This window comes from Dryas octopetala, chromosome 1 (assembly GCF_963921425.1).
Source record: "Dryas octopetala chromosome 1, drDryOcto1.1, whole genome shotgun sequence".
In the NCBI taxonomy this organism is placed as follows: domain Eukaryota; kingdom Viridiplantae; phylum Streptophyta; class Magnoliopsida; order Rosales; family Rosaceae; genus Dryas; species Dryas octopetala.
Genome location: NC_141366.1, coordinates 10,080,616 through 10,107,512, shown reverse-complemented (window position 1 = coordinate 10,107,512; position 26,897 = coordinate 10,080,616). Strand labels below are relative to the sequence as shown.

The 26,897-nt window shown below is 36.7% G+C and overlaps 6 protein-coding genes across 7 annotated transcripts; 4 read left to right on the top strand and 2 right to left on the bottom strand.

Moving 5' to 3' along the window:
- Positions 1-291: 291 nt before the first annotated feature.
- LOC147297624 (Chaperone DnaJ-domain superfamily protein) lies at positions 292-1,008 on the bottom strand. The gene has a single exon (XM_086229368.1). The coding sequence runs from the start codon at positions 903-905 to the stop codon at positions 438-440; it is 468 nt and encodes a 155-aa protein (XP_086085494.1). The 5' UTR covers positions 906-1,008; the 3' UTR covers positions 292-437.
- A 7,889-nt stretch (positions 1,009-8,897) lies between these two features.
- On the top strand, positions 8,898-9,503 carry LOC147297623 (uncharacterized). Its single transcript, XM_086236549.1, has one exon. The coding sequence runs from the start codon at positions 8,898-8,900 to the stop codon at positions 9,501-9,503; it is 606 nt and encodes a 201-aa protein (XP_086092675.1).
- A 147-nt stretch (positions 9,504-9,650) lies between these two features.
- Positions 9,651-13,582, bottom strand: LOC147297622 (G-type lectin S-receptor-like serine/threonine-protein kinase At1g67520). Its single transcript, XM_086240691.1, has 7 exons — positions 12,312-13,582; positions 11,737-11,835; positions 11,437-11,633; positions 11,112-11,322; positions 10,748-10,988; positions 10,282-10,429; positions 9,651-10,175 (listed from the first exon to the last, which is right to left on the bottom strand). Exons 1-7 carry the CDS (start codon positions 13,513-13,515, stop codon positions 9,864-9,866), a joined length of 2,412 nt encoding a protein of 803 aa, XP_086096817.1. The 5' UTR covers positions 13,516-13,582; the 3' UTR covers positions 9,651-9,863.
- Positions 13,583-15,440: 1,858 nt separating this feature from the next.
- On the top strand, positions 15,441-18,003 carry LOC147297621 (PPR superfamily protein). Its single transcript, XM_086249409.1, has 2 exons — positions 15,441-16,236; positions 16,889-18,003. The coding sequence occupies exons 1-2, from the start codon at positions 15,564-15,566 to the stop codon at positions 17,980-17,982; spliced, it is 1,767 nt and encodes a 588-aa protein (XP_086105535.1). The 5' UTR covers positions 15,441-15,563; the 3' UTR covers positions 17,983-18,003.
- Positions 18,004-18,538: 535 nt separating this feature from the next.
- Positions 18,539-20,828, top strand: LOC147297620 (uncharacterized). Of its 2 annotated transcripts, none has more exons than XM_086249410.1 (2): positions 18,539-18,664; positions 19,401-20,828. In XM_086249410.1, exon 2 carries the CDS (start codon positions 19,455-19,457, stop codon positions 20,598-20,600), a length of 1,146 nt encoding a protein of 381 aa, XP_086105536.1. In that variant the 5' UTR covers positions 18,539-18,664; positions 19,401-19,454; the 3' UTR covers positions 20,601-20,828. The 2 variants fall into 2 exon arrangements, with proteins under 2 accessions (XP_086105536.1, XP_086105537.1); XM_086249411.1 differs by lacking the exon at positions 18,539-18,664 and adding an exon at positions 19,166-19,300.
- Positions 20,829-22,113: 1,285 nt separating this feature from the next.
- On the top strand, positions 22,114-24,106 carry LOC147297619 (transcription termination factor MTERF15, mitochondrial-like). Its single transcript, XM_086229287.1, has 2 exons — positions 22,114-22,208; positions 22,298-24,106. The coding sequence occupies exon 2, from the start codon at positions 22,627-22,629 to the stop codon at positions 23,815-23,817; it is 1,191 nt and encodes a 396-aa protein (XP_086085413.1). The 5' UTR covers positions 22,114-22,208; positions 22,298-22,626; the 3' UTR covers positions 23,818-24,106.
- The last annotated feature ends 2,791 nt before the right edge of the window (positions 24,107-26,897 follow it).

Genomic DNA, 26,897 nt, shown 5'->3' with positions numbered 1-26,897 from the left:
TTCTGCTTCTCCTTCTCCTTCCCGGCCAACCCATTTTCCGACCGTCTCCGACCCGTCCTCGACTGAGACCGAGCCGTTTAGTCGGAGATGGTTTTGGCTCCCACCCGACCCACCCGCCCGATGCCCACCCCTAAATACCATGTAAGTTGCATGTAAATTGCCACATAGAGTGGTATAAAATTATAGTATAAAAATATGAGATATCTAGCACTCTGATAATAAAAATATCTGAACTTTAAAAAAAAAAAATTCAGTTGATTTCTGCAAAATTCACTTCGTAGTGATAAGAATTTACACAAATTTTCTCTACATTGTAAATTTTTTTCTTTACATGTCAGATTCCAGAATTTTCTTTTCTCTTTTCCAGAAAGACAAGAAAAAAGAGAAAAAAAGAAATGAGACGCCTCTTGGCGAAAAAAAAATAAAAAATTTGGCCTCTACCAGCACTGGTCTGTTTCCCACCTCCGGGTCCGGTAAAACCCATTGCTCCGAAACCCAACCGAGCTTCTCTGCCGATGATGATGATGAAGATGAGCATTCAACGACAGGTCGTACAAAGCCCTTGCCGCCGGATCTGACAGCGTGGAGTAGGCGTTGTGAATCTGGATGAAATCCCGGCCGTCCGATTCCGACGGCAACGCATCCGGATGGTAAAGCTTGGCCAAGCTCCGATACGCCGACTTGATCTCTGTCTGCGAGGCGTTGTGCTGGACCCGGAGGACCTCATAGAGACTCGCCGACGACGACGACGCCTCTCTGGGTCGGGTGTCGGTGAAAGCCCGAACGGAAGCCTTGAATTGGTGACGGCGGGGCAGGGGCATTTTGGGAAGAGAGGTGAGAGAGAGAGGGTTTGCGGCGGAGGAGGGGCAGAGGGAGACGGCCGAGAGGGCTAGGGTTCCAGACATTTGGAAATTTGGCGGTTTTTGGAGGGCAATTTGGGAATGTGAAGAAATATTGGATTGTGAGGAATGTATGAGAGGATGATGTGGTGAGAATTGTATTTGAAAAAAAAGAGTGAAGAAAAGGGTGTTTAAATAGGATTCAAAATGTGAACGCAGCAAAAACTGTGTGTGGGTTTCAGGGGGCTTTGAGCCGCTGACATGGCAGTCCACTTGCTTTCACTGTAATAATAAATATCAATATGCTTCTAGAAACATTTCCAAACAGATATTTCATTACTGTAGAAAAAAATTGTAAAAGTAAAACTTTTTTAACTGTGCTTGACTAAGAGTAGAATTAGGACGAGTGACCTCCTTCAAAGTCTTTGTCGAAAATCCTCCTGTTACACCCTTTTTTTACTGATCAATTTAGTAGAGTTCATTGGCCAAAAAAACATTTAGTAGAGTTCAAGAAAAGTCAGTTGATATATTGAGTTATTTATATTTACACATTTTGAGATTTATCATATTTTTATATATATTTTTTAAAATTTTAAAAATTATACATACACTCCTTGAGATTTTAAAACTATTATACATAATCCCATGCAAGATAAAATAATAAATAAATAAAGAAGAAGATATTCGTATTGAAATTAGATCTTACACCTTGAGTAATCTTATTAGGTCATTACACCCCTTTAACATGTCTTTTTGTATACCTTCTTATTTTTTTGTCTCATTGTAGGATGTTATGTGCAACAATTTTGAAACCTTAGGAGGTGTGTATAATTTTTAAAACTACAGAGGTATATGTAAAAAGACGATAAATTTCAAGGAGTGTAAGTATAAATAACTCTTGATATTATCTAGTAGCATCTTAGTTGTTAGAAAAAAAAAAATAATCTTTAAATTGCAATTAAATATAAATAAATATTAAAATAATTTTATTGTATTTCTGAGGATTTAAAATTTTATAGAAAATTAAGATTAAATACCAAATCTCAATAATTTTTTGGTATAGCATGAAGACCATATAATATTTCAATTGAACTATCAAATTTAAATGTAGTTTTTTAGATTAGGTCACAAATATGTTGGCCTCTTTGATATGAGTCTTTTCCATTTGACATTTTTATCCTTTAGCCTACATATGATGAGTGTTAGTTAAAATTTTTAAGGTTTTAACAAAATTGCCCTTGAGGCTTTTATATTATCTTGAAAATTTGATAATGTAGTCTCAACTTCACATTTAGTTGTGACTGTACGACACTCACAATTTCAAATTTAGTTGTGACTGAACGACAGTCACATCTAAGTTGTGAGACAATCACAGTTAAGTTGTGACTTAATTGAATTTTTTTTAGAAAAATTATACTACAATATAGTATAAATAGAGGTCAAAATAATACTTTTACTCAAAATAATATATAATATAGTGGTGTGAGTTGTCTCTTTCAATTTACCAAGACAGTCACAGTTAAGTTGTGACTGGATTAATTTTTTTTTAATACAATATAGTATAAATTAATGTAATATTTGTGATTAAATATTATTTTTATTTTTTTATTGTAGTGACATGTGATGTAATATTTGTAAATTCTAATACCTTTTACTTTATTAATCTGTTTGACTTTTCAACTAGTACCTAATCCAAAATGCTATTTAATTTTGGTACCTAAACTAAAAAGTTATTAAAATTTAATAGTTAAAATTAATGTACCTAAAATTTTAAGACTTATTTTGATGTATGGAACATTATTTCTCTATGAAGATTATGAAAATAGGTAAATAATAAGTTTAGTTGTTTATGTTAATAATTATAAACCCCCTAGTTAGAGATAAAATCTTTCATAACCTCCACCCAAAATCTATCTCTCCTGTAACCCCCAATCTTACACTTAATATTTTCCTAAACCCCCTAGTCAACTAATACACAGTCAAATTTGACTTCCCATCTTTTAATTTTCCAGTTTTACCCTTTTCTTTTATTTCATTGTATACATTTATTAAAACAATTATAGTTTTTGTTTGAATCAGGGCTCTCTCTCTCCCTCTCTCTCACCGATCCCTCTGTTTCCATCGATCCTTGATCATCCGACGGCCGATGCCGGCGAAAACGAAGACGATGACTCGCTTCCTTCCCCTTTTCCTTGCGAGCAGGTTGCACTTCGAGATGGAGGTAGTCATACTACAAAGCGCTACGAGACATGGTGATGGGATTGAGAGCCTAGGATTTGAGTTTGATATCGGGGATGCTGATCGAATATGCTAAGATCAGAGATGCTAAGATCGAAGATGCTAAGATCGGAGATGCTGCTAAGATCTTCAGTAAGATCTAAGCTCCTCATCGCTTTTAGATCTGTATTTATGCTCATAATAATTTCTAGATCTAGCTTGTAAATCTTTGTATGTGACTAAATTGATTGTTGTTCATTGACTGTGTGATGTTGTAGTTATGTTTGCTAATTCCTTTTGTAGATCTGCTACAATTATTTATTTGGCTGTGTGATGGTTGCTGTGTTGGCTACTCCTCCCATCTCGATGGTTGTTTTTTTTTTTTTGATAAGGTTGATGTCCGAGAATATTTTTGGGTGAGTTCTGTAATTTTCTGTGTTGATTGGGGCTGGGCAGCCACCGTGTGTGGTGGTCACCGCCCGACTCGGCCGTTGAACGATCAATTTTATGAACCCTGTTTGATTTGTTGAACTGTCTGGTCTTAAACAGGTACCTCGGCGATTAAAAAGTGCAACTGAATTCAACAAATTCAGTTTCTAGCTTAATTAGTGTAACTGTGTAAATTCAGTTTCAGTTCTAGAAAATTCAGTTTCATTTTCTGAAAATTCAGTTTCACCCCAAATTCAGTTCTAGCTTAATTATGTTAATCGGATAGAAATGTGGGTTTTTTAATTGATTTATAAGTATATACAAATTTACTTAATTTATTGATTAAACAGTTTCAGTTCGTGAAACAGTCAGTTCATGAAACAATTTCAGTTCGTGAAACAGTTTCAATTCGTGAAATATGAGTTTTAATTGAATTTTGAATGAAATTATGGTTCTGAAATATGATGAATCAAATTTGCAGGTAGAAACAGATCGAGGCAGTGGCGACTGTCGTGTACTCGTCGCGCGTGAGGTGATCGGACGACGTTGTATTGTTGGCTACTTCTCTCATCTCAATGACTTGTTGTATTGTTGGTTTTTTTTTTGATAAGGTTGCTGTGTTCTTTTTAGTGAAACGGAATTCAGTAAAGGTGTAACTGTTTTAGTGAAGTGTAATTGTTTTAGTGAAGTGTAATTGTTTTAGTAAAGGTGTAATTGTTTTTTAATTAAGGTGTAATTGCATTTTAGTCGAGGTGTAATTGTTTTATCACTTAATTCAGTTTCAGTAAGTGAATTCATAACTGAATTCTTCAATTTAGTGTAACTAAATTTCTGAAATTCAGTTTCAGTGTAATTGAATTTTTGAAATTCAATTTCAGTGTAACTGAATTTTTGAAATTCAGTTTCAGTGTAACTGAATTTTTGAAATTCAGTTTTAGTGTAATGAAATTTAATTTCAGTGTTTAATTTTAGTTTTAGTGAAATATTGAGTTTTAGCAAAAACTTCAATTCCAAAAAAAAAAAAAAAAAAAAAAAAACAGTTTCACCAAAATACAGTTACAGTGACGTCAGCATGTGTCAACGCGCGTCAGCATGCGTCAGAAGGGTAATTTAGGATTATAAGTTTTAGGGGGTTTTGAAAGAGTTTCTAGATGGGTGGGGGTTTAGACAAATTTTTTTGGTGAATAGGGTGTTTAAAATTAGGCACTATAGTTGTTTTGGGCTTGGGTCCCCACTTTATGGATAAAGAAAATAAAAGAAAGAAATAGGTAAGTATAACTGTATAAGCATGTCTTAAAAGCTTGTCTAAAGTGTAGGAGATGCCCCTAGAGTTTCTAGAAGGCCAAGAACCCCCCAATTGATTCCCAAATTCAAGAAATCACACACCAGGCTAACAGGCTTCAAGAAAATGACCACCCACCTTATTAGCATGGGCCTCTCTAATTTTCCTTTCCTTTATTTTTTATTTTTGCTCTAAGTAGTAAAGCAGCATGGTCCTGTAATCTGTACAATCGAAAGTGAGATATTTGGCTGCCACGTATGAAGGGTTCTAGAAGCCCTTGGCTTTCTCGCTGAAATTGTACTCACTACGGTCTACGGCTACTCACACTACTGGCATTAAACTTGGATGTGGGGCAAAGCCACAATAAAGGCTGTACCTTTTGGCTTGGGTTATGAAGATTGTAAAAAACAAAAAAAAAAGGTTGGTACTTGCCTAAGCCTTCTAGAAGGCTTTCTTTTTTGCTTAAGTTTTTCTTTTTTTAAAAGAATAAAAAATGAACTAATGAAAATTTTTTATGGTGGTAGAACTGTAGAAGGCTTTCTTTTCATACCAAAAATTAAAGAAGACTTTTTCCTTACTCTCAGTGTATGACTCTGTGTGATTAACCATAATGAGCAATTTCAGTGTCAAAGAAGTGGGTTTTGTCCTTTATATATGTTTATGTCGAAATGCAATGATTAAAATTTTTTTGGGAGAATTATTGTCTCGATATCACAATCCCTTTTTCTGTTTTGTCATTATCAAGTTCACTGTGATAAGGTCAGGGTGTTAAATTTCGAAGTTTTCGGCGAAATTTCGTCGAAAATTTCGATTTTTGGGGGTGTCGAAATCGAAACCCATATTTGCCAAAATTTCGGGATGATTTCGTCGAAATTGTCGAAATCGTCGAAATTTCGCCGAAATTTCGACGGTGCCCATAACCCATTGAATTTGAGATCTGGTATTCTGGTTTTGGAGCTGGGTTTTTGGCTTTTTGCAGAAAAATGGAGAGGTGGCAGAGGGGAGATCGAGGGAGAAAGAGGGGTGGTGGCAGGCGGCGGCAGGGGGAGATCGAGGGAGAGAGGCGCGACGGCAGGGGGAGATCGAGGGAGAGAGGCGACGCGGGCGACGGGGCGAGGGCAGGGGGCGACGGGCGACGGGGCAAGGGCAGGGGGCGACGGCGGCGGGAGTTGCAGAGAGAGAGAGAGAGAGAGAGAGAGAGAGAGAGAGAGAGAGAGAAGAAGAAGAAATGAAGAAAACAGATCTGGAGCAGTGGAGCCTCGGGGGAAAAGAAAGGAAAGGGAAAAGAAGAAAAAAGAAGAAAAAAAAAAGAAAAGAAAAAAAAGAAAAGAAAAAAAAGAAAAAGAAGAAAAAAAAAAGAAAAAAGAAGAAAAAAAAAGAAAAAGAAGAAAAAGAAGAAAAAAAAAAAGAAAAAAAAGAAAAAAAAAAGAAAAGGTTTAGAGTTGTTTGGGATTTGGGGCCTTTGGGTTAATTGTGAAGAAAAAAAATAGTTTGGAGTTTTGTTTGCCCGTTTTGGAGTTTCGTTTAGTTATTTTTAAACCCTAAACTAGTAAATTATAATATATTTTTATATAAAAAATAATTTAAAGTACCCTAAAGGGCTTAAACCCTAGAATCATATACTATATCCTAAACAATATAGAATATATAGGGTTTAGTGTATATATTATAGAGTATAGATAATATACTAATTTCATTTTATACTAATTTTATTTAACAGTATTTGACTCCAGCGCGCATTATATTCATCACATATCACATGAAACCTACCATATAATTTGGTTTTTTTCAATGTTTTTTATCAATGTAGTAGATAATATGTTAAATAAACATATTGTGAAGTTTCATTCAAAATTTCCGTATTTTGATAATAATTTCCATCGTTTCCGTCGAATTTTTGTCGAAATTTAAAAATCTTCGAAATTTCCGTCGAAATTTCCATCGAAATTTCCATCGAAATTTCCTCGAAGCTCGAAATTTTATTCCTTGGATAAGGTATGGTAGACTTAATGTCTAAAAATAGGAAGAATATGTCTGTAATTGCATTATACCCTTTGGAATATTAAAGTATAATTTATACACTTTGCATCTAGTTGGTTGATGGATGATGATGAGGATGATGATAAAGAAAAAAAAAGTAGGGAATAAGTCAAAAAGATATGGTCTTCCACAAACTCTCAACTTTTAACCATCAATAAAACAATCCGACATAATGGGATACAGTGCACTCACTGATAAGAATATCGACACAGGTCAAATGTGCATTGCATAGAGTTTTTTTTTGTTAGGAGAGGCAAATACATCGAACAAACAAACGTATACAAAGAAGGGAAGGCCCAAAACAGGAAAGACTATCCAGCCCAATACAAACAAATATAAGAGAACGGAGCAAACAAAAAGGCCCAGATAGAGAGGCCCATACAGAAAGTTGGATAAGAGAGTTTTATTATGTTTTGTTACTAAATTACGATTGTCTTCATTGACTAGGGGTGGGCATTAGGACCGAAAATACCGAAACCATCCCATTCCGTGCCATTCCGTATCATTTGGTCCCATTCCGTTTTTTTTTTTTCAATCCCGTACCGATCCCGTCCCGTACCGATCTTAAACGGGATGGGATCGGTCCTGAAGGTTCAATACCGGGATGATCCCGTCCCGTACCGAACAATTAAAAATTTAATTATTTAATAATTTAATGGGCCCAAATAGGCAAATATCACTAAACCCATTTTATTTTTTAACTTTCAGTCTTTCACCCAAAAACCCAACCCACACCCGCTCACGGCCCAATGGCCCAAGACTCCCAAATGGCCTAACAGGCTAACAATCCTAATTCAGTAACCTATTTCCTAAATGCCTAAAATAAAATCTGAATCACCTCACCTGATCCCTAAAATTCGAAAACACTCAAACAGACTACAGTAATCCACTAATCCCCAATTCTGAAATCTGAATCACTCTCACAGTTTCACTCTCTCAGACTTCAGAGACTCCTCCCAGCGGCCACTCGCCCTCGCAGCCCAACCCTCTCCCAGCGGCCACTCGCCCTCGCAGCCCGACCCTCTCCCAGCAGCCACTCTCCCTCAGTCCCTCGCATCCCACTTCAGATTCAGACGAAGTGCCTCTCGACGAAGTGTCTCTCGCATCCCAACCCTCGAAGCCGTCGCCGTCTCTCGTCGTCGCCGTCTCTCGTCGTTGCCGTCGACACAGCCTCTCTCCCCTCGTCGTCGCCACAGCCTCTGGTCATCGAGTCGCATCGCACCACTGCGCGTCGCACCACTGGCAGCTTCTCTCCCCTCGCCGTCGCCATAGCCTCTGGTCATCGAGGCACCAGCTTCTGTCGCCGTCGCCATAGCCTCTGGCCATCGCACCAGGCACCAGCTTCTGTCGCCGTCGCACCAATTCAGTTTTTTTTTTTTAGTTTGGGATGTAATAAGTCATAAGACTTAATTATGTTTTTTAGTTTGGATTTGGTAAATAAGCCATGAGGCTTAATTGTGATTTACTGATTTATGAGTTTATGTTTGAACTTTGAAACTTTGAATATTTGAATTGTTGAAGTTTATGTTGTATTGTTGTTTTTTTGAATTGTTGAATAATTGGTTGAATTGTTGAAGTCTTGAAGATGAATTTTCAATTTTGAATAAAAACAGTTTATTACTTGAATTCTTGTTTTGTTTGTATAGTTGAATAAAAATAGGTTATGTTTATTGTTTACAGGTTATTATTTGAAGATGAATCTTGAATAAAAATTGAATAATTATTTTTTTATTATTTTTTTGTTTGGGATCGGGATGGTACCGAACCCGTACCGAATCACTTTGGTACGGGACGAGATGATACCATAATCCCAAACCTCCATCCCATCCCGTACCGATCCCGAACTCAAATCATGAGATGGGAACGGGATGAGGTAAGTCCCATCCCCCTCCATCCCGTGCCCACCCCTATCATTGACAGACTAGGAATCGTAGTTTATTTTATGAATCCTAACCTAAAACGGAAACTAGCACTACATATATGTCTACAACTCTACAGCCTAGTCCACAACATCTCAAACATTAATTCGTTCCTGTCTAGCTTAATTCATCTTTTCTTGTTAATTTTCTTTCTTGTTGACCAAGCTAGGGATGGACAGTGAAAGTCATAAGTGGGGAGTGGTGGATTACACTTCTAGAGTATCATTGTTAGACATTATTGAACACAATGAGTTGCCAGGCACCGAGATCTCCATGGATATCAAGGCCACGATTGTACAGCTGCATATCAGAAATTTGGTGGAGGTCGAAAGGGTCGTCCTAGAATTAACAGATGAAATTTGCTTGAGTGAGAAGAGTGAGAACCAAATGAGACTCGACTTATTGAAGGACGAAAGCAAGTCAAGGATTGCTATAGATTGCACGCTTTGTCATCGCCTCAATGTCCCGGACCACATTAGTGGATACTTGGCAGATAAAATAGTAGACAGTGCCTTATCCCTTGCAAGGAGTAATAAGAAGTTGGCTACCACCGATTGCGTGGTTGTGCGCATGGAGGCGTCCATCTATGTTTATGTTGTTGAAGCAGAGAGGGTGAGAGTGGAAAACTCGAAAACAATGTGTGCGTTTTGTGCGGAGGAGATTATGATTGGTTCTGAAGCAACTCGTATGCTATGTTCACATCTTTATCATGGAGGTTGTAATGTCAAGTGGCTGGAGAAAGACAGGTTTTGCCCATTGTGTCAATGTGCCTACTGAGCTAGCTCATTCTTTTTTTGGATAGGCAATGGATGTAATTTCATGGTTTTGTTTTTTTGGTTGAAAACCTGTTATTAGTTAATGCGATTGTTCCAATTAATTTGTTACTTAGCATTGCATACTAGTAGTACTAAATTGGTAATCTTTTATTCCAAATTTGGCCGCATGGCTAATGCTTGTAGTGTTCGATAAAATGAGTGAGAGAAGTGTTGTCTCAGTATATCAAATATATATTGACTCTGGTTAAGTGCATATACATAATACACTTTGCCAATTTTTGTAAATTAAAAACATACAGGACTCTGGTTACGTACAGTTCAAAAAAATAGTTCAGTCGAGCCCGATGCAACAAACGCCACCTTAACCTCCACCAAAATTGGAAGAGGACATACTGTCATTTAGTGACCTACTTTTTGTTGCCATTCCACCTACATCAGTAGTGACAACATTTCTTTCTGTACAAAATGCTGGTTTTATAGGTATAGGTAATGCCATGCTTTCATTTGTCAACATAGATATGACATCTGACATTGTGGGTCGATCGGCTGCATTTTCCTCCACGCATAGTAGACCAACATGGATGCATCTTAACAATTGATCTGGAATACATGAATCCCCTACTGTTGGATCTATTAGCTCTAGCCATGCACCTTCTTTCCATAACTCCCATGCCTATGAAACAAGATTAAATGTGATCAATTAGGATATCAGAAAGATTGAGTCTCACATCTTAATGAAAGAAAACTTAATCATAACTGCAGAGATTTGTTTGACATACATGGCCTACTAAATGGTGCATGCGATGAGCAGTGTTGAAGCTGTTGTTTTTCCTACCACTTATGATTTCAAGCATTAAGACTCCAAAACTGTAGACATCAGATTTGATGGAAAAAAATCCCATCATGTACTCCGGAGACATATAACCACTGAATCAAAAGAAAAAAAAAAAAAAATTAGCATATCTATTCTTTAACAGAATAGCGCCTGCACTCCAGGATCCCAGGGGTGTTTGAATGTCCAGCCATCCGTTTGAATGCCAAAGCAAAATTTTGTGTTTTTTATTCAGGACTTAGAATTAAAGTTGCCAGAATGTTAAAATTTTTATCAATCATTCGAATGGCCTGACAATGTGTTTTTTCCTAGGATCCTGTTAGAGAAGCTATGTACATGCATAACTGCATATTTAGCAATAAGCAGCCATAAGTGAAAGGTGTTGAATATATAATAAAGCATTATTCACTTACTATGTCCCAACAACTCTATCAGTACTTGCTTCTAATTGTTCATTACGGGTGAAAATCCTTGCCATACCAAAATCTGAAATTTTGGGATTCATGCTTTCGTCAAGTAGAATATTACTAGCTTTCAAATCTCTATGAATTACTGTCATTCTTGAGTATTTATGCAAGTAAAGTAATCCTTGAGCAATTCCTTCAATTATACTAAAACGCTTCTTCCAATCTAGGAGCTGGCCTTTGGTTGGATCTGTCCAATATGTAGTTAATTAAAAATCAGAAAACAAATCATAGATAATTAGATATATGCATATATTTCTAGAACAAATACATGAAATCAAGTACTAAGATTAGGGTGATAGCTCTTCCAAACCAAATATAAAGTGCTCCAGACTTCTGTTTGGCATGTACTCATATATTAACATCCTCTCTTCATTATGAATGCAAAATCCAAAAAGCCGAACAAGGTTTGTATGTTGAAGTTCATATATGAGTATCAATTCATTCTTAAACTCCAACGTTCCTTGCCCTGAACATTCTGAAAGTCTCTTCACAGCTATCTCTTGTCCTGTCACCAACTTTCCCTGAATTGATAATGCATAATATGTAACTCCATTAACTATTATATTTCTAAGTTTTCTCATCTATTGATAAAAATAGAAAATAGGCTTTGTATTATTAATTAATTAAACCCTTACCTTATAAACAGTTCCAAATCCCCCTTCTCCGAGCTTGTTTTCCATAGAGAAGTTGGATGTGGCAGCCATGACAGATGCATAGCTAAATACGCTTAAATGATGATGTCCCATACCCTCATTTTGAAGCCCATTAACATCAATAGGTCTATTATATTCCATTAAGTTAAGCACTTCCTGAATCTCTGTCCCATTCTGGCCTATTCAGGTTACAATTGTAGAAAATTAAAATTTCAGTTTGTGAGAACAATTGTCTAAAATGTGAAATACTGTCTAGCACATAATGTTTAAAGAATATAATACCTGAAAGTATAAAGTTTCTTCTTCTAATTAGTAGCAAACACACTATGCAAAGCAACAGAGCAGCGGCAATGCCAGTGCCAATCCATATCCACTTTTTTGCTGCATATATGGTAACAATTAGCTATTTATTAGTTATAATATAGGGTTGGTGAAATTTCAACTTTCTTGACCTTTGAAACGTTGTAATGTCAAACCTAACGTTTGGAAGACAATATTAGTGCAACTTGGTGGGCCGAAAAATTTGGAGCACCTACGAGTGGTAACAAAATCAACAGTTTAACATTTGGCATATTAAAAGGGTATCCCTCAACAGTTTAACATTGGGCATATTAAAAGGGTATCCTCTAAGTTGCACCGAACACTTTTGGGATAAAACTCGACATCTGAAGACACCCAAGCATAAAGACAATATTGGTGTAACATAGGATCTTGAAAGACGTGGATCCAACAACGCGCACTTATCACGTAGGTGCAGAAAATGGTTGACCTGATAGCCAATCTAATTGAGGGCACACAGTGCAAAATAAATAAAGTAAATAAATAAAATTATTAGCTCAGAAGATCAGTAGACTTACTACTGCGGGCCTTGCTCGATGACTTTGCTAGAAAATAAGGACTAGCTGAACTATAACCTGAGCGGTCTTGAACAAACTCCCAGTTTCCAATCCAAAATTTACATCCAGTTTGATTGTCAAGCAGAGAGTTGAACCCAAAGCAGTCACAATTTCTCCAACAAGCAGCCTTACAATCACTAAGTCCCAGACTTGTATTTGAATCACTGGTTGTAGTTGATTTAACATTAGAGCTGGTACGATTTGTTGGATTAAAGTAACCCTTTTCTTGCTCAAACCTATCTCCAATGAGATGCCTACAACCAATCGGCTGGTCTTCCGAATATCTCTGGCACCCACCATCAGTGTTATGCCCATAACAGTTATCTGCTCGTGCAATATCATGATTACTTTCAAATTCAAACAGTCGCCCAGATATGCTTAGCAACCATTCTGATTGTTCAACACTAGTGTAAGTGAAATAGTCTTCATTCTCATTTGAAACAACACTAAAATTGTACTTGGAGTCATCAGCTAAATCAACGAATTTGAATCTTCCACTTTCAAAGGCTCCACTACTCCAATAAACAACCCCATGTCGCCTTATTTTCAATTGGTGTTCAATGGGGTCCCAATCAAGTGTAAAAGCCCCTGGTGCAGCACTAATGGGAGTAAACCATGATGAAAGTGACCAAATGTGGCTATTTCTATGATTTACACCCAATTTCATACCTGGTAGAAGAGTGTCTCCTGGATAATCAAAACTCTGCCACAAAATCCTCTTGGTTGACCCATCATCAGAGTTGATTTGTTGCAGGACAAAATTGCCAGAATCCAATAGGGTAGCCACAACAGCAATATTGTTTGTTTCTGGAGCTGAGAAAAGGGTGATAGGATCACCACCTTTGTGTGTGATTTTCAGTGTGTGATTGGTGTCCAATGTGAGAATTCCCAAAGGGTACAAAATGGGTGTGTTGGGATTGGCAACCCAAGCATAGTTATTAATTCCTGCCCATTTTATGACTAGGTAGCTGGAGTTGGAATTGTCATCACTAACCTTGAAAGCCAAAGTGAACTGGCCATTTGCAGAGACTAAGGAACTTGAGGAATTGAGAGTGTCACCTGGTTTCAGTGTGTCCCTGCTGCTTGCACCGGGACAAGTCCACAAGCTTGAGAAAATGAGGAGGAAGAACAACACCAAGTTCAAGTTGAGACTGCAGCTAGCCATGAATGGCGATCTGACTACACGGTTCACACAACAAGGTTTTTAACCATATATGAGAGCTTGGCTGAGAACCAGAAAGGACACTACTTGGGTCAACCCATGGGTATCCTGAGGTCACCCCTCCCCCAAAATAATAATTTCGGTAATATTGATGTATGATCGAAATCGTTAATTTTTTAGATCATCTATTATAGATCATCTCTACAAAAAATCAATTCAATCAAAAATCGTTTGATTATATAACTATTGTTAATTAAATAGAAAAAATCAATGGTTTGGTCAAAAAATCACTCTTTAATTGAAAACTATTAATTTTTTCTACTTAATTGACAATAGTTATATAACCAAACGATTTTCGATTGATTTGATTTTTTGCAGAGATGATCTATAATAGGTGATCTAAAAAGTGAACGGTTCCGATCATACGCCGACATTACCGAAATTGTTATTTTAGGGGAATGGATGACCTTGGGTACCCCCAAGGGTGACCTAAATATTTTCTAGCCAGGACACTACTTGGGTCACCCCTTGGGGGTATCCTAAGGTCACCCCTCTCTCCAAAATAACAATTTCGGTAATACCGGTGTATGATCGGAACGGTTCACTTTTTAGATCACCTATTATAGATCATCTCTGCAAAAAATCAACTCAATCGAAAATCGTTTGATTATATAACTGTTGTTGATTAAATAGAAAAAATCAACGATTTGGTCAAAAAATTACTCTTTAATTGAAAACCATCAATTTTTTCTACTTAATTGATAATAGTTATATAACCAAACGATTTTCGATTGATTTGATTTCTTGCAGAGATAATCTATAATAGGTGATCTAAAAAGTGAACGGTTTTGATTAGATATCAATATTACCGAAATTATTATTTTGAGAGAATGGGTGACCTTGGTACCCCCAAGGTTGACCCAAATATTTTCCAGCCAGAAATTCTTTGCTGGTTAATGCAAAGCAATAACCAAATTAATTTTTGTGTCCGACAGTCCGACTTTAACCATCACAATCTCCTGCAGAAGTAAAAGATCAACTGCTTGCTGGCCCAAAAAACATTATAAAATTGATGACAAGACACACACTTTATCACTATTTTTTTCTTTGTTTTTTGTTTGATATTATCTCCACTCATTAACTAGGAGTTATTTAATTAAAGGAGTTATTTTGCTCATCATCAGATTATTCAATTTACTTTTCAAATTTTTAATTTAAAAAATTAAGATATTTAACTTTTTAAATTTTGACAATTAAAGTAATTTTATCAATATACTCGATAAATTGATACAAATGATGAGGACATGACTATTATTTTTTTTTTATAAAAACTTTTCATGATGACAATTTGACTTTGTGTAAACAAAATTTTAGATGAAAAGTAAGCAAATTCACAAAATTACATTAATTGATAAAATTAAAAAGTCAAGTACTTTAAATTTTTTAAATTGAAAATTTAGTAAACAAATTAATATAAGTACACTAGTTTAAAGAGTAAATTAATATTTATATTTAATTAAATTAGTATAAAGATTATTTTTTGTATTAATTAATGGTGAGAGAGAGTGAAGTAATGGATTATGACCGAGATAAATTCAGTATTCGAAATTAACATATAAGCTACATGTGCGGAACAATTTCAGCAATTCGGGTCAACTGTTTTCATTATGTATTGCTTAAGGTCCGTTTAACAACTTTCTTTAGTCATAAAAAATATGTTTAATCGATCTCATGTGGGTCATGTGACTTAACTCTGAAACCCAATATTGACTTTTTTGGTCATAAATGTGTTACTCGTTTTATAAAATTGCCCTATAATTTATAAATGTGAGTTCCAAGAAAATCGTGAAGATTGGGGCTGTCGGGGTCGGGTGTCTAGAGCGGTTAGCTTACCAGCCCCCAACCAACCTCCCCATTTCGACGGCCCGGCCCAACCCAGAGGCTCTGTCCCAACATCAACGGTTTCCGTACAAAAACGATTAACGAACTTTCAAAGAGTGACACACCCCATTACATAGTAGTAGTACTACTACTACCCAAAATCACACATTATGAAAGCGTTGTACAAATGGGGTCAGATACAAGAACCTCTGAGACTCATTCTCTCCAACCCAACTCACCTAGACTCCCACTATTCTCTGTATATGAATATCTTGAAACTCTGCATCGATGAACGAGCAGAAAGACCCGGTCTTTTGGTCCACAACCATGTAATAACAAATGGGTTTTGTTCAAATTTGAATTTAAATACCAAATTGGTAATCTTTTACTCCAAACTTGGCCGCATGGTTAGCGCCCATAGTGTGTTCGATAGAATGAGTGAGAGAAGTGTTGTGTCTTGGACTGCTATGATTTCTGGGTATGCTCAAAGTGGATGTTATGAAAATGCTTTGGTGGTGTTTTTAAAAATGCATCGGGAGGGTTTTAGAGCTAATCAATTTGGGTATGGGAGTGTGTTGAGGGCATGTACGGGTTTGAGGTGTTTGGAAGTAGGGAGGCAGATACAAGGGTGTATTCACAAAAGTAGGTTTGCTGAGAACTTGTTTGTGCAGAGTGCGTTGGTTGATCTCCATTCAAAGTGTGGAAAGATAGAGGATGCACGTTATTTGTTTGAGGCAATGTCGGAAAAGGACTTGGTTTCTTGGAACGCAATGATTGGCGGATATGCTGTTCAGGGTTTTACTGGTGACACATTGCAAATGTTTCATTCAATGATGAGGGAAGGTGAACATTTATACTTATTGTTAAAGTTACAGTGTTTTATTTTCTTAGTCTTGTGCTCTGCTTTGTGTTTGTTTTCTTTTTCTTTGAGTAATGTTTACTTGCCACATTCCTACATTCACCTTTTGTGTCATTTTCTGCTTATTCTCAACATGAGGGAACTAAGGCTACCAACTGATATCTCATTTCATGCCTTAAAAATTTCTATACATATATACAGGCTCCTTCTGTTGAGGTATACCTCAACTTATTTATGTTGAGGTATACTCTGTTGGGGCATACACGAGTCTTTTTGTGTCAATCCGAACCGTTCATTTTTTACATCTCCATAAATAGATCATCCTTGCAAAAAATTAGCCAAATCGGAAATCATTTGCCTATCTAACTTTGATCAAATAAATGGACGAACCAAATATTTTCGATGAAACCGTCTATTTGTTTTATCAAAGTTAGATAGGCAAATGATTTCCGATTGAGCTAATTTTTTGCAAGGATGATCTATCAATGAAGATTATCCTTGCGAACGGTTCGGATCGACACATATATATCAATTCCTTTACTTTCCAATGCCTAGGGCACGTATTGTTTAAATAAAAAGTTTGTGGGATATGCTCTTGTTTCTTATTTAATTTTCATATGTGATAATTTAACTTAGGCATTATCCCTGATTGCTTCACCTTGGGGAGTGTTTTGAGAGCCTTAGCTGGAGGTAGTGGTCTCATGAAGGTAAGTCAAATGCATGGATTCATCCTGCAACTGGGTTTTGGATCACACAAAACTTTAAGTGGATCATTAGTCAATGCATATGCAAAATGTGGAAGGACAGATAGCGCGCATAAAATATACCAGAGTATGGTAAAAAAGGACATTATATCTTGTACTGCACTGTTAACCGGATATGCGCAAGAAGGTAACTACAGTAGAGATGTGCTAGATCTCTTCAAAGAAATAACTGTTATGCACATGCAGCTGGATGGTGTCATATTATGCTCCATGCTTAATATATGTGCCAACATTGCTTCATTGATCTTGGGAAGACAAATCCATGCCCTTACTTTGAAACACCAACCTTGTCATGATGTGGCCATGGGAAATGCTCTCGTTGATATGTATGCAAAATGCGGAGAAATTGAAGATGCTAACCGTGCTTTTGATGAGATGGAGGAAAAAAATGTTATTTCATGGACGTCGCTGATTTCTGGATATGGAAGAAATGGCTATGGACATAAGGCGATTGATTTATATAAAAAGATGGAATATGAGGGATTGGAACCTAATGACATCACATTCTTGTCTCTTCTCTTTGCTTGTAGCCATGCTGGATTGACAGGTGAAGGATGGGAATGCTTCAATACTATGTATAGCAAATACAACATCTTACCTCGAGCTGAGCATTTTTCTTGTATGGTAGATCTTTATGCTCGTGCAGGTTTGTTAGAAGAAGCTTATAAATTGATATGTGACATGAATATTAAGCCTAATGCCTCACTTTGGGGAGCCATTCTCGGGGCATGTAGCATCTATGGGAATAATTCACTTGGAGAAGTGGCAGCAATGCATCTTTTTGAGATGGATCCGGAGAATTCAGTTAACTATGTTGTTCTGGGAAGCATATATGCTGCATCTGGCGCATGGGACAATGCTTTAGAAAGACGAAATTTAATAGAGAAGAGAAGTTTGAAAAAAGAACCAGCACAGAGCCTTTTACAGTCCACAACGAATAAAACTGCGGTTTTGCTGCCAACTTAAGACGGTAGAAGTAGCTAAATTTGTTTTTCATTTTTGGAGAGGAGCAAGGACTTATTATTGCAATGATCACGTGGATTATGCTCCAAGAGTTGGTGAAAATGCCTTGTTTATCTCATTGTTCATTCGAGATATCATTGTTGTCCAATAAATTTGACATGTTTCAAATATTGCTTCTGAACACAGGTATTTATCCTTCCTCAACAATGTGCACATTTACACTTGTGCCTTTCTTCTTGATATTGTGTTCAAAACAAGTCAAAATAGTAAACTATTAGAGCTAGAGAAGCTTCATATACATCTATGAAGAATGAGATTTGACATATTAATGTATAGTGCGAACGTCCGCACCTGATTCAGCCTGTTAATGTATATATGTTGATGCTTGAAGTGTCACTCTCTTTCGAAAATATTTGGCAGGCATGGAGGAGGAGTAATTGGGATTAACTTTGACTCTCCAAACAATGGTAAGAGAAATCAATGTTGCGCTAGAAAAGGTCAGATTGGATAGCCAGATAGGAGCCCTTCCTTGGTTAATGTGCATTGACAAGTCCATGTTCTTAAGAGGAATTAGGCTTTTTCAGAATGCTGTGCTCAGCAATGTTGTGCAACAAAGCAGTAGGAGGAATTGCTCGTTACTATCCCATTACCATCTTTGGGCATCAGTGTGATCCATACCCTCCTGGTAAACATTCTCACCCTCTTTAACTTCTCTGCATCATGTGTTTATGTTGTGTTCTGAATATTGAATCTGCAGGAGTTAGACGCATTTGTAGGACTGAAGAGCTTCTGAGTAAGAGCTCATGTTTCTGGCAAAGAGTTCATAGATCTGTGTCTTCAAATTAACAAATTTGCAATCGTCTGATCAGCAACATTTTGTATTGTCTGACTATCCACTGTGGAAAAAATGTTGTGTATGAAACAACATATCCATATCATACATGTGTAAAAGCCCGACCTTAAAGGTTTGGTATAAAAAAACCCTATCACAAGTGAATTTTTATTTTATGAAGGATGTATGAGTAATAGGTTTGGTATAAAAATAAGAGAATCCTGATCTTAAAATTTTTAACTCATAAAAATGTGCTTAAATACGTATAATTAATAAACATGTTGGATTAATATTAACTAATTTTCGATGCAAATCCAAAAAAAAAAAAAAAAACACAACCCAAACATGACACGACACGAGATGACTCGCTTTGCATTTGCGGTGCCTATATACTCTGTATTTGTAATTTCCTTCCTGCAACGGTCAAGGAGCTAACTTGACTTGCTTCTTTTTTATGTTTACCAAAAAGAAAAAGGCAAAGTATAAGAGGTAATTTACAAAGGGCATACATGTATTGCAAGTTCTGTATACCAAAATTCAAAACAAATTTCTATTCCCAATCTGAAGCTTCTTTCTGTTTTGCTGGCAGACTTCAAACCCTATCCGGAGTTCCTGCATTGAAGGACAGTAAGTACCCATTGACATGAAATCCAGAGTTGATTTTTCACTTAAGCTCCGCATATTACTGCCCAATTCGCCAAATTTGTTCGGTTTGCCCAATGTTCTGTTCCCAACAACTTGTTTTTTTTTCACACCCTCCACCTATTCGACAGTTTGCCAAACCCAGGAAGAAAGTGAAGGAGAAGGCATTGTAGACCAACCCAAGAACTCTGTACAAGTTCTGAAGAAATTGGGTTGTAGTGATGCTGATATATCTAAGATATTCACACGGGCGCCTTCATTACTGAAAGCTGACGTTGACCAGCTTGAGTTAAAGATCAAACTTCTAACTGGCTTGGGCATTACTCACCCTGACCTTGTCAAGATCGTCCATCGTCGTCCCCGGGTTCTCACTTCTCGTCTTAACCACTGCTTTAATGAGCGGCTTGAGTACTTTTTGACATTGTTTGGATCCAGTGAAGTGCTTGTCAAAGCCGTTGTAAGGAACCCATCTCTCTTGACAAATGACTTTCACAATAAGGTCAAACCCACCATTGCGCTGTATGAACGAGTTGGTCTTAGCATGAAGGACCTGATCCCAATGCTTCTATCACGGCCGACGTTGATTCCCAGGACTTCATTTAATGAAGGGAAGATGGAATGTATAAGGAAAACTAGGATTTCGAACGATTCCAGGATGTTTAAATATGTAGTCACAATCATTGGCGTTTCGCGCCTTGAAACCATCCGTCAGAAAGTAACAAACTTTGAGAAGTTTGGTTTATCAGAAGATGAGGTTCTTGGCCTTTTTGGGAGGTCTCCTTTTATGTTGACACTATCAATCGAAAAGGTTCAGAGGAACATGACTTTCATTCTAGGACAAATGAAGCTTCCTGCCACAGTGGTTCTTAAGCACCCGGTTTTGCTGTACCTGAATCTGGAGGATGTGTTGAAGCCGCGCGTATTACTTGCAGGGAAGATGCAGGAAATGGGTCTTGATTTGCAGATTGAAGGCCCTATGATGATGAGGGCAGTGAGGATGAAAGAGAAGAGGTTTTTGAAGGCATTTGTTGATTGTCACCCAAAGGGTGTTGCTGATGAATTGATGGAGTACTATGAAAATGTGAAGGGTGTCAAGCGATTGGCAGAAGCCTCGAAGAAGAACTTGTGTCAAGGATTTCCATTCTGAATGTTTTTGGCTATTAGGTTTTCATCTTTTGCGTCTGGAATTTGTCTTATTGTACTTGGTATATATCCATTTTGTCACATGAACTTGAAGCATCTTGCAATACAGCAGCATAGTCATTCTCCCTAATCCTTTTTATTATTTGGGATTCAATTTGTCTTATTGTAAGACAATCAGCTAACTACATAATGTTCTAAGTGTGGGCAAGCAATCATTTTTTGTTCTATTTTATATGGCTTGTTCTGTTTCTTCTTTTTCTTTTTTTTGGTTAAAGCTTGTTCTGTTTCTAAGTATCTATTCTTTTGTGTTTCCTATTGACCTGATTGCGATCTCATGTATTGCTCTAAAAGTCAGTACCTACTTGAATCATCCTAAAAGTTTATTTTGAACTAAGCATTGCTTTGTTTCAATATTGTAGTTGTTATTGGCTCTGTTGTTATTGTATCACCTTTATTTGTACAATATCACAGAAAACTCTGATTCATAAATTATAGTTTCAGGGTAATTGATTAAGAAGAACAATATGACCTAAAGCTGGTTTCCTTTCATCTCTCTTAACTGAACAGAATTTTGTGCTTGCTTCTTGTGCCTTGTGTTGAAAAGCAGTTCTTAAGGTTAATAGTGTAAATCATGGAAGCCATATGAATATATTTACTGTCTGAAGTATATTTATCAAACTGTTTCTTTGATCTTTCTAACACTTAAATGCGGGGTATGCATGCCAAACAAACATTACAAGACATCTGATACTGAAGCCCAAGTCTCCCAACATCTTTTAATCCCTTAACATCAAACACAAGACAAAATTATGTTCCTGTTATAGAGAAGAAATGGCGTAACCGGATCCATTATCTATATTATGAAGGATTCGAAAACGCTAAAAATGTTCATTTGACTAGTTCAAATTAACAAGCAGTTAGAAGAAATTGGTTTCAATTGCAAGAGTCAAAAAGAAAACTTCCTTCAATCATTCTTATTTGTTGGCAAATCTTATGCTCAACTTCATTTTGAGCAATAATTAATCTTCGTAATTTTACTTCAAACTCAAGGCAATTAAGTCATCATTGACCATGCGTCTACTCTACTACAAATGATAATCACATGTTATGCGTTCCAGTCAAACCGTCAGCTATGATACCACTTTATTGGAGGGTATTGTCTCAAATTTAACCACCTAAAAATTCAGATTAAGGTTTATTTCAAAAGATGTGAGTATAACTCAGAAAGATTTTATTTGAACTCAGAAAGATTTTATTTGATACACTCCTAATGAATAATCACTTATTTGATGTAAAACAATTGTATTTACACATTTTTCAAGATAATGCAGTGATGAATGATATAAATGAGGAGGAAGATGGGAATATAAAAGGGCCAAAAAAAATAAAATTCAGATAATTAAGGATGAAATAGGAATTACCAAACATTACAAAACTTTTGGTGTGAGAATTAAAGTTTTGGGTGTAAAACGGAATTACCAAAGCGCCACTCTGTCCAAAATTCCAAATCACTACTATTTACTATTTCGCCGCCTGTCTCAGTGGTTCCTAAAACCTCCATGCGTCTGTCATTTCTGCTAAACCCTCTCAAAGGCTATCCATGGCAGCTCAGGTCTACCTCTCTCTCTCTCTCTCTCTCTCTCAATGAAAATTCAACTCGATTATCTATTTGCTTATAAATATTTTCTTGTTGTGGATTAGACGGAACGCAAAGCTTGAAACTTGGCGCGGCACTGTGAGGAAAATGTTGAATAGCAAGACCATGGTGGCGGTAAAGGTTAAAGAAATACCCTTTTTCTCTGTTTCTTTGAGATTATATCAGTTCAAGATGATCAGGAATACTTCTATTGTTGGGTGTTTGTAAAATATTTGAGCTTCAAATTTTTGAATGAGGCTTTTTCTATGCTGATTCTTTTACTGCATTCCAATTTCCAAAGGATGCTCAACCAATAACTTAACTCTAATCAGTGCCCACTTCTCCATTTTTGGACCTTCGGGAAATGTAATTCATAATTTTTTTGCCCGAGTCCATGAAATGCAGTATCAGTGAATTCCAATACTGTATCAGTTTTGACATGAAATCCAGAGTTGATTCTTTAGTTAAGCTTCGCATCTTATTACCCATCTCTCGAAATTTCTTCTCTTTGCCCAAGTTTCTGTTCCGAACGACTTGTTTGATTTTCCCACCTGCCACCTATTCGACCCTTTGTCAAACCCAGAAAGAAAGTGTAGGAGAAGACATTACACACCAACCCAAGAACTCTGTAGAAGTTCTGAAGGAATGGGGTTGTAATGATGCTGACATATCGAAGATGTTCACAAGGCGGCCTGCTTTACGGAACGCTGACCTTAACCAGCTTCAGTTCAAGTTGAACCTTCTAAGTGGCTTGGGCATTACTGCACCTGAGCTTGTGAAGATCATCAATTGTCGGCCCCGGTTTCTTAGTTGTCGAATTAATCATTGCTTTGATGAGCGGGTTGATTTCTTCATGAGATTGTTCGGGTCAAGGGAAATGCTGGTCAAAGCCATTGTAAGGAACCCGTCTCTCTTGACCTATGACTTTCACAATAAAATCAAACCCACCATTGCGCTATATGAAGAAGTGGGTCTTAGTTTGAAGGACTTAATCCCAATGCTTCTATCACGGCCGACATTGATCCCAAGAACTGCATTTAATGATGAGAAGATTGAGTATATACGGAAAACTGGGCTTTCAAACGGTTCCAGGATGTACAAGTATGTTGTCACACTCATTGGTATTTCACGGCTTGAAACTATCAGTCAGAAAGTAGCAAATTTTGAAAAGTTTGGTTTCTCAGAAGATGATATCTTTGGTCTTTTGGGTCGGTCTCCCCTTGTGTTCACACTGTCAGTTGATAAGGTTCAGAGGAACATGACTTTCATTTTAGGAACAATAAAGCTTCCCGCTACAGTGGTTCTTGATAACCCATTTTTGCTATTCACAAATCTGGAGACTGTGTTGAAGCCACGAGTATTTCTTGCAGGGAAGATTCAGGAAATGGGTCTTGATTCGCAGATTAAAGGCCCCCTGATGCTGACAGCATTGAGGATGAAAGAGAAGAGGTTTCTGCAGGCATTTATCAATTGTCAACCAAAGGATGTTGCTGATGAATTGATGGAATACTACACAAATGCAAAGGGTGTGAAGCGATTGGCAGAAGACTCCAAGAAGAACTTGCATCAAGGATTTCCTTTCTAAATATATTTGGTTATCAGGTTTTCATCTTTTGAGCCTGAATTAAATGTCTTATTATACTTGTCTATGTCCATTATGTTACATTTATGGAGCATTTTGCATACAGCGGCATTGTCGTTCTCTGTAATCCTTTATATTATTTGGGGTCCATTTTATTCTTTATTGGGTACGGCAAATTGAAATATTTAACCATATGGACGTGGAGTAGCCCTATGTCTAATATGATTCCTGTTTTTGACAAACAGATCGCAGATATGGTACTTGAAATTTGTTTAATAATCTTTGTTTCCACATTTTGTTGGTGAGTATCGGCGCAGTTGTTCAAGGAGACCCCCTGCTTTCGACTTTTGTATATGATACTTGAAAAACTTTGGGAAATGAAAATTAGAACAGAACTGTCGAGTATTTGTGTGTGGTTACTACACACATTTCTTTTAGTAATCATATGGGCTTAAGGTTTGGATGAGGACGATTAGTAGGGGATGGTTGGTAAACTGTATATCACTCTCGATTGGACTAAATTGTCCTAAATTTGGTGTTTAGTGCAACTTATTGAAGAAGTGGCCAAAATCTGTTTCTTAACTTGGTGCAATTCCTAATTGTTCAGTCCTTCTCAAATTTAGGCGTTGGTTTTGCCGTTCATTCTGCTTGCTGATTTACACTGTCTTTCGTATATTTGTGCTTGCTGATTTATACCTGCAACTGGGTTATTTTGGTTTTCTGGTTCATTATGCTGTTGAATCCTACAACAATAATGTGAGCTTGCTGATAACCGAAAGAAAACTTATTTGTTCCATGTCTTATAACAGTTAATTGAATCCTATACACATCACTTTCATTTGTTATCTTCGCCATTTATCCATACTCTGCAAACCATAGCCAAGAAAATACTGACCGATTATTTTCTTTTTTGGTTCATTATGAGGCTGCTGATAGCTGAAAGAATATTTATTCGGCTCTGTCTTGGTTTACAAGCTTTATAATAGTTAATAACTTAATTGTATCCTATACACATCAATTTTCTTTGTTATCTTCATCACATATCCATATTCTGTACACCACAGCCAAGGAAATACTACTGATTGAGATATTGAGCTAGATGCAGCACATACAGCTTTTCTTAGTAGTAGTGGTAGTAGCTCTGTAAATCTTATTTGAACTTCATTAAAAAAAATTATGTTTCATGCAGTTTATTTTGTTCAAACTAATTACAATACAATTTATTCAACCTACTAATCTAATATGGTACAATAATGTATGATAATACAGTACAAATCCGAATGAAATGGTACAGTGTAGTCCAATGTGCCAAACAAGTATAGAAGACAAGAGCTTGCAAGATAAAACCCTCTAATATATAATATTCTGGTAAAAGGCTGATCCAATTTCACATATCTTAAAAAAAGTTGGGTTGTACAGCATTGTCGATCTAAACTGGAAGATCAAATTCTTCATCATGAATATCATAAAACTGAAGGATATATAAATCCATTCAACCCTGCTAATCAAGAAGTCCTATAACTTCAGAATGGTAAAGTATGTAACTCCTTTGAAGAGGAATGAATCCATATATTCAGAATTGCTTTCCACCATTGAGTGTGAGGTATATTCATCAAGCTTCAAATTTTGAGAGGCGTGTAATGCTTCATATTGTAGATATGGAAGTGTACTTATTAGAATTGTTAATTTAGGGGTCAATAGTTTCAACTTCAAGGAAAAATTCTCTAAGTTCTAGAGTGATTCGGGAGGGCAATTCGAAGTAGTTGGTGAACTTTCGCAGCAGCCTTTTCTCCATTTACAACTCTGAAGGAGAGCTAGCTTGTTTTTCACTAGACCCTACATAGAAATACAAACATGATTACTTGCACTAAAATTTATAATTCATGAAGAAACACAACTAAGTGTTGGTAACGATTCCTAAATACACGAAGAGTCGAAGACAAACCTTCAGAAGGCTTCTTTACAGGAAGCGAGGTAGTCCTTGTAGTAATTGCTGTACTTCCCATCTTTGCCGCAATGAAAGCATTTCCTTTTTGCGATCTTTCTTTTTCTTGTTGGTCCTACCCTTTGCTTCAATTAAATTGGGTTTCTTCCCTTTGTCCAGTATTTCTTTTGTGGATATGCATAACAAAATAGAAGCTTAAATAATGTTGCAAATATTTCAAAAATAAGAATGTCAAAACCAAAAATAAAAACCAATATATTTATATGTAGAGAGTAGAGAAATCACTGTTAGTCACCAACATGAATTCAATAATTTAATGAGAATAAATAAATTGGATGATTCTCATCAATAATTTAATGCTACTTCTCCTCTTAATGTTGGAAGAAGTCCTAAATTCGGCTTGTTCTCCCTCAAAATCGATAAGAAAAAATTGTTAATTTAAATAAACAAATGGTGAATCAAATTGTTACTAAAATCGTTTGTTACTCTTTCTTTCTCCTCGATGCATCACCGTCTGGCCATGGATGGCGGCGAGACTCACCTCCCCGTGCTCGCCTTTTCCTCATCTTCCTTCCCATGGTCTTCGATCGTCCATCCAGTCACCGACGACAATAGAACAATGCGAAAATCGAGAGTCAACTCCAACGGCGATCTGCTTCTTACGGCCACGACGAGGCACTGAATTTATCGAGTTTTGTTCCTCTCGTCGTTCTATGCACGAAGGTACCCTCCAATCGCCCATCCACCCAGCCATAGTGGCAAACCGAAGTCGAGAAACCAGTGGCTTTCCGACGACGACGAGACTGTCAACTCACTTGATTTTTTGTGTTTTATGTTGGTTATTATTTAATATGTTTATGAAATGAAAAATACGTAAATTATGATTTTTTTTTTTGTTTGTGTACCAATTATCACTGTAGTGGATGACCGGATGAACAATTTATTTTTAAAAATGGACTTATAAAAAAAACCCCCTTGAATATATGGTTAATTTTTTAAGATGAATATTTAACAGCAATCGAGCCGATGACGTACACACAATCACGTACACAATGACACATCTGTTGATTCTGTTACAACGAATTAAGCTAACAGGCGTTACTTGCCAGCTAAGCTCATTGTTATGACTAACAGAGTT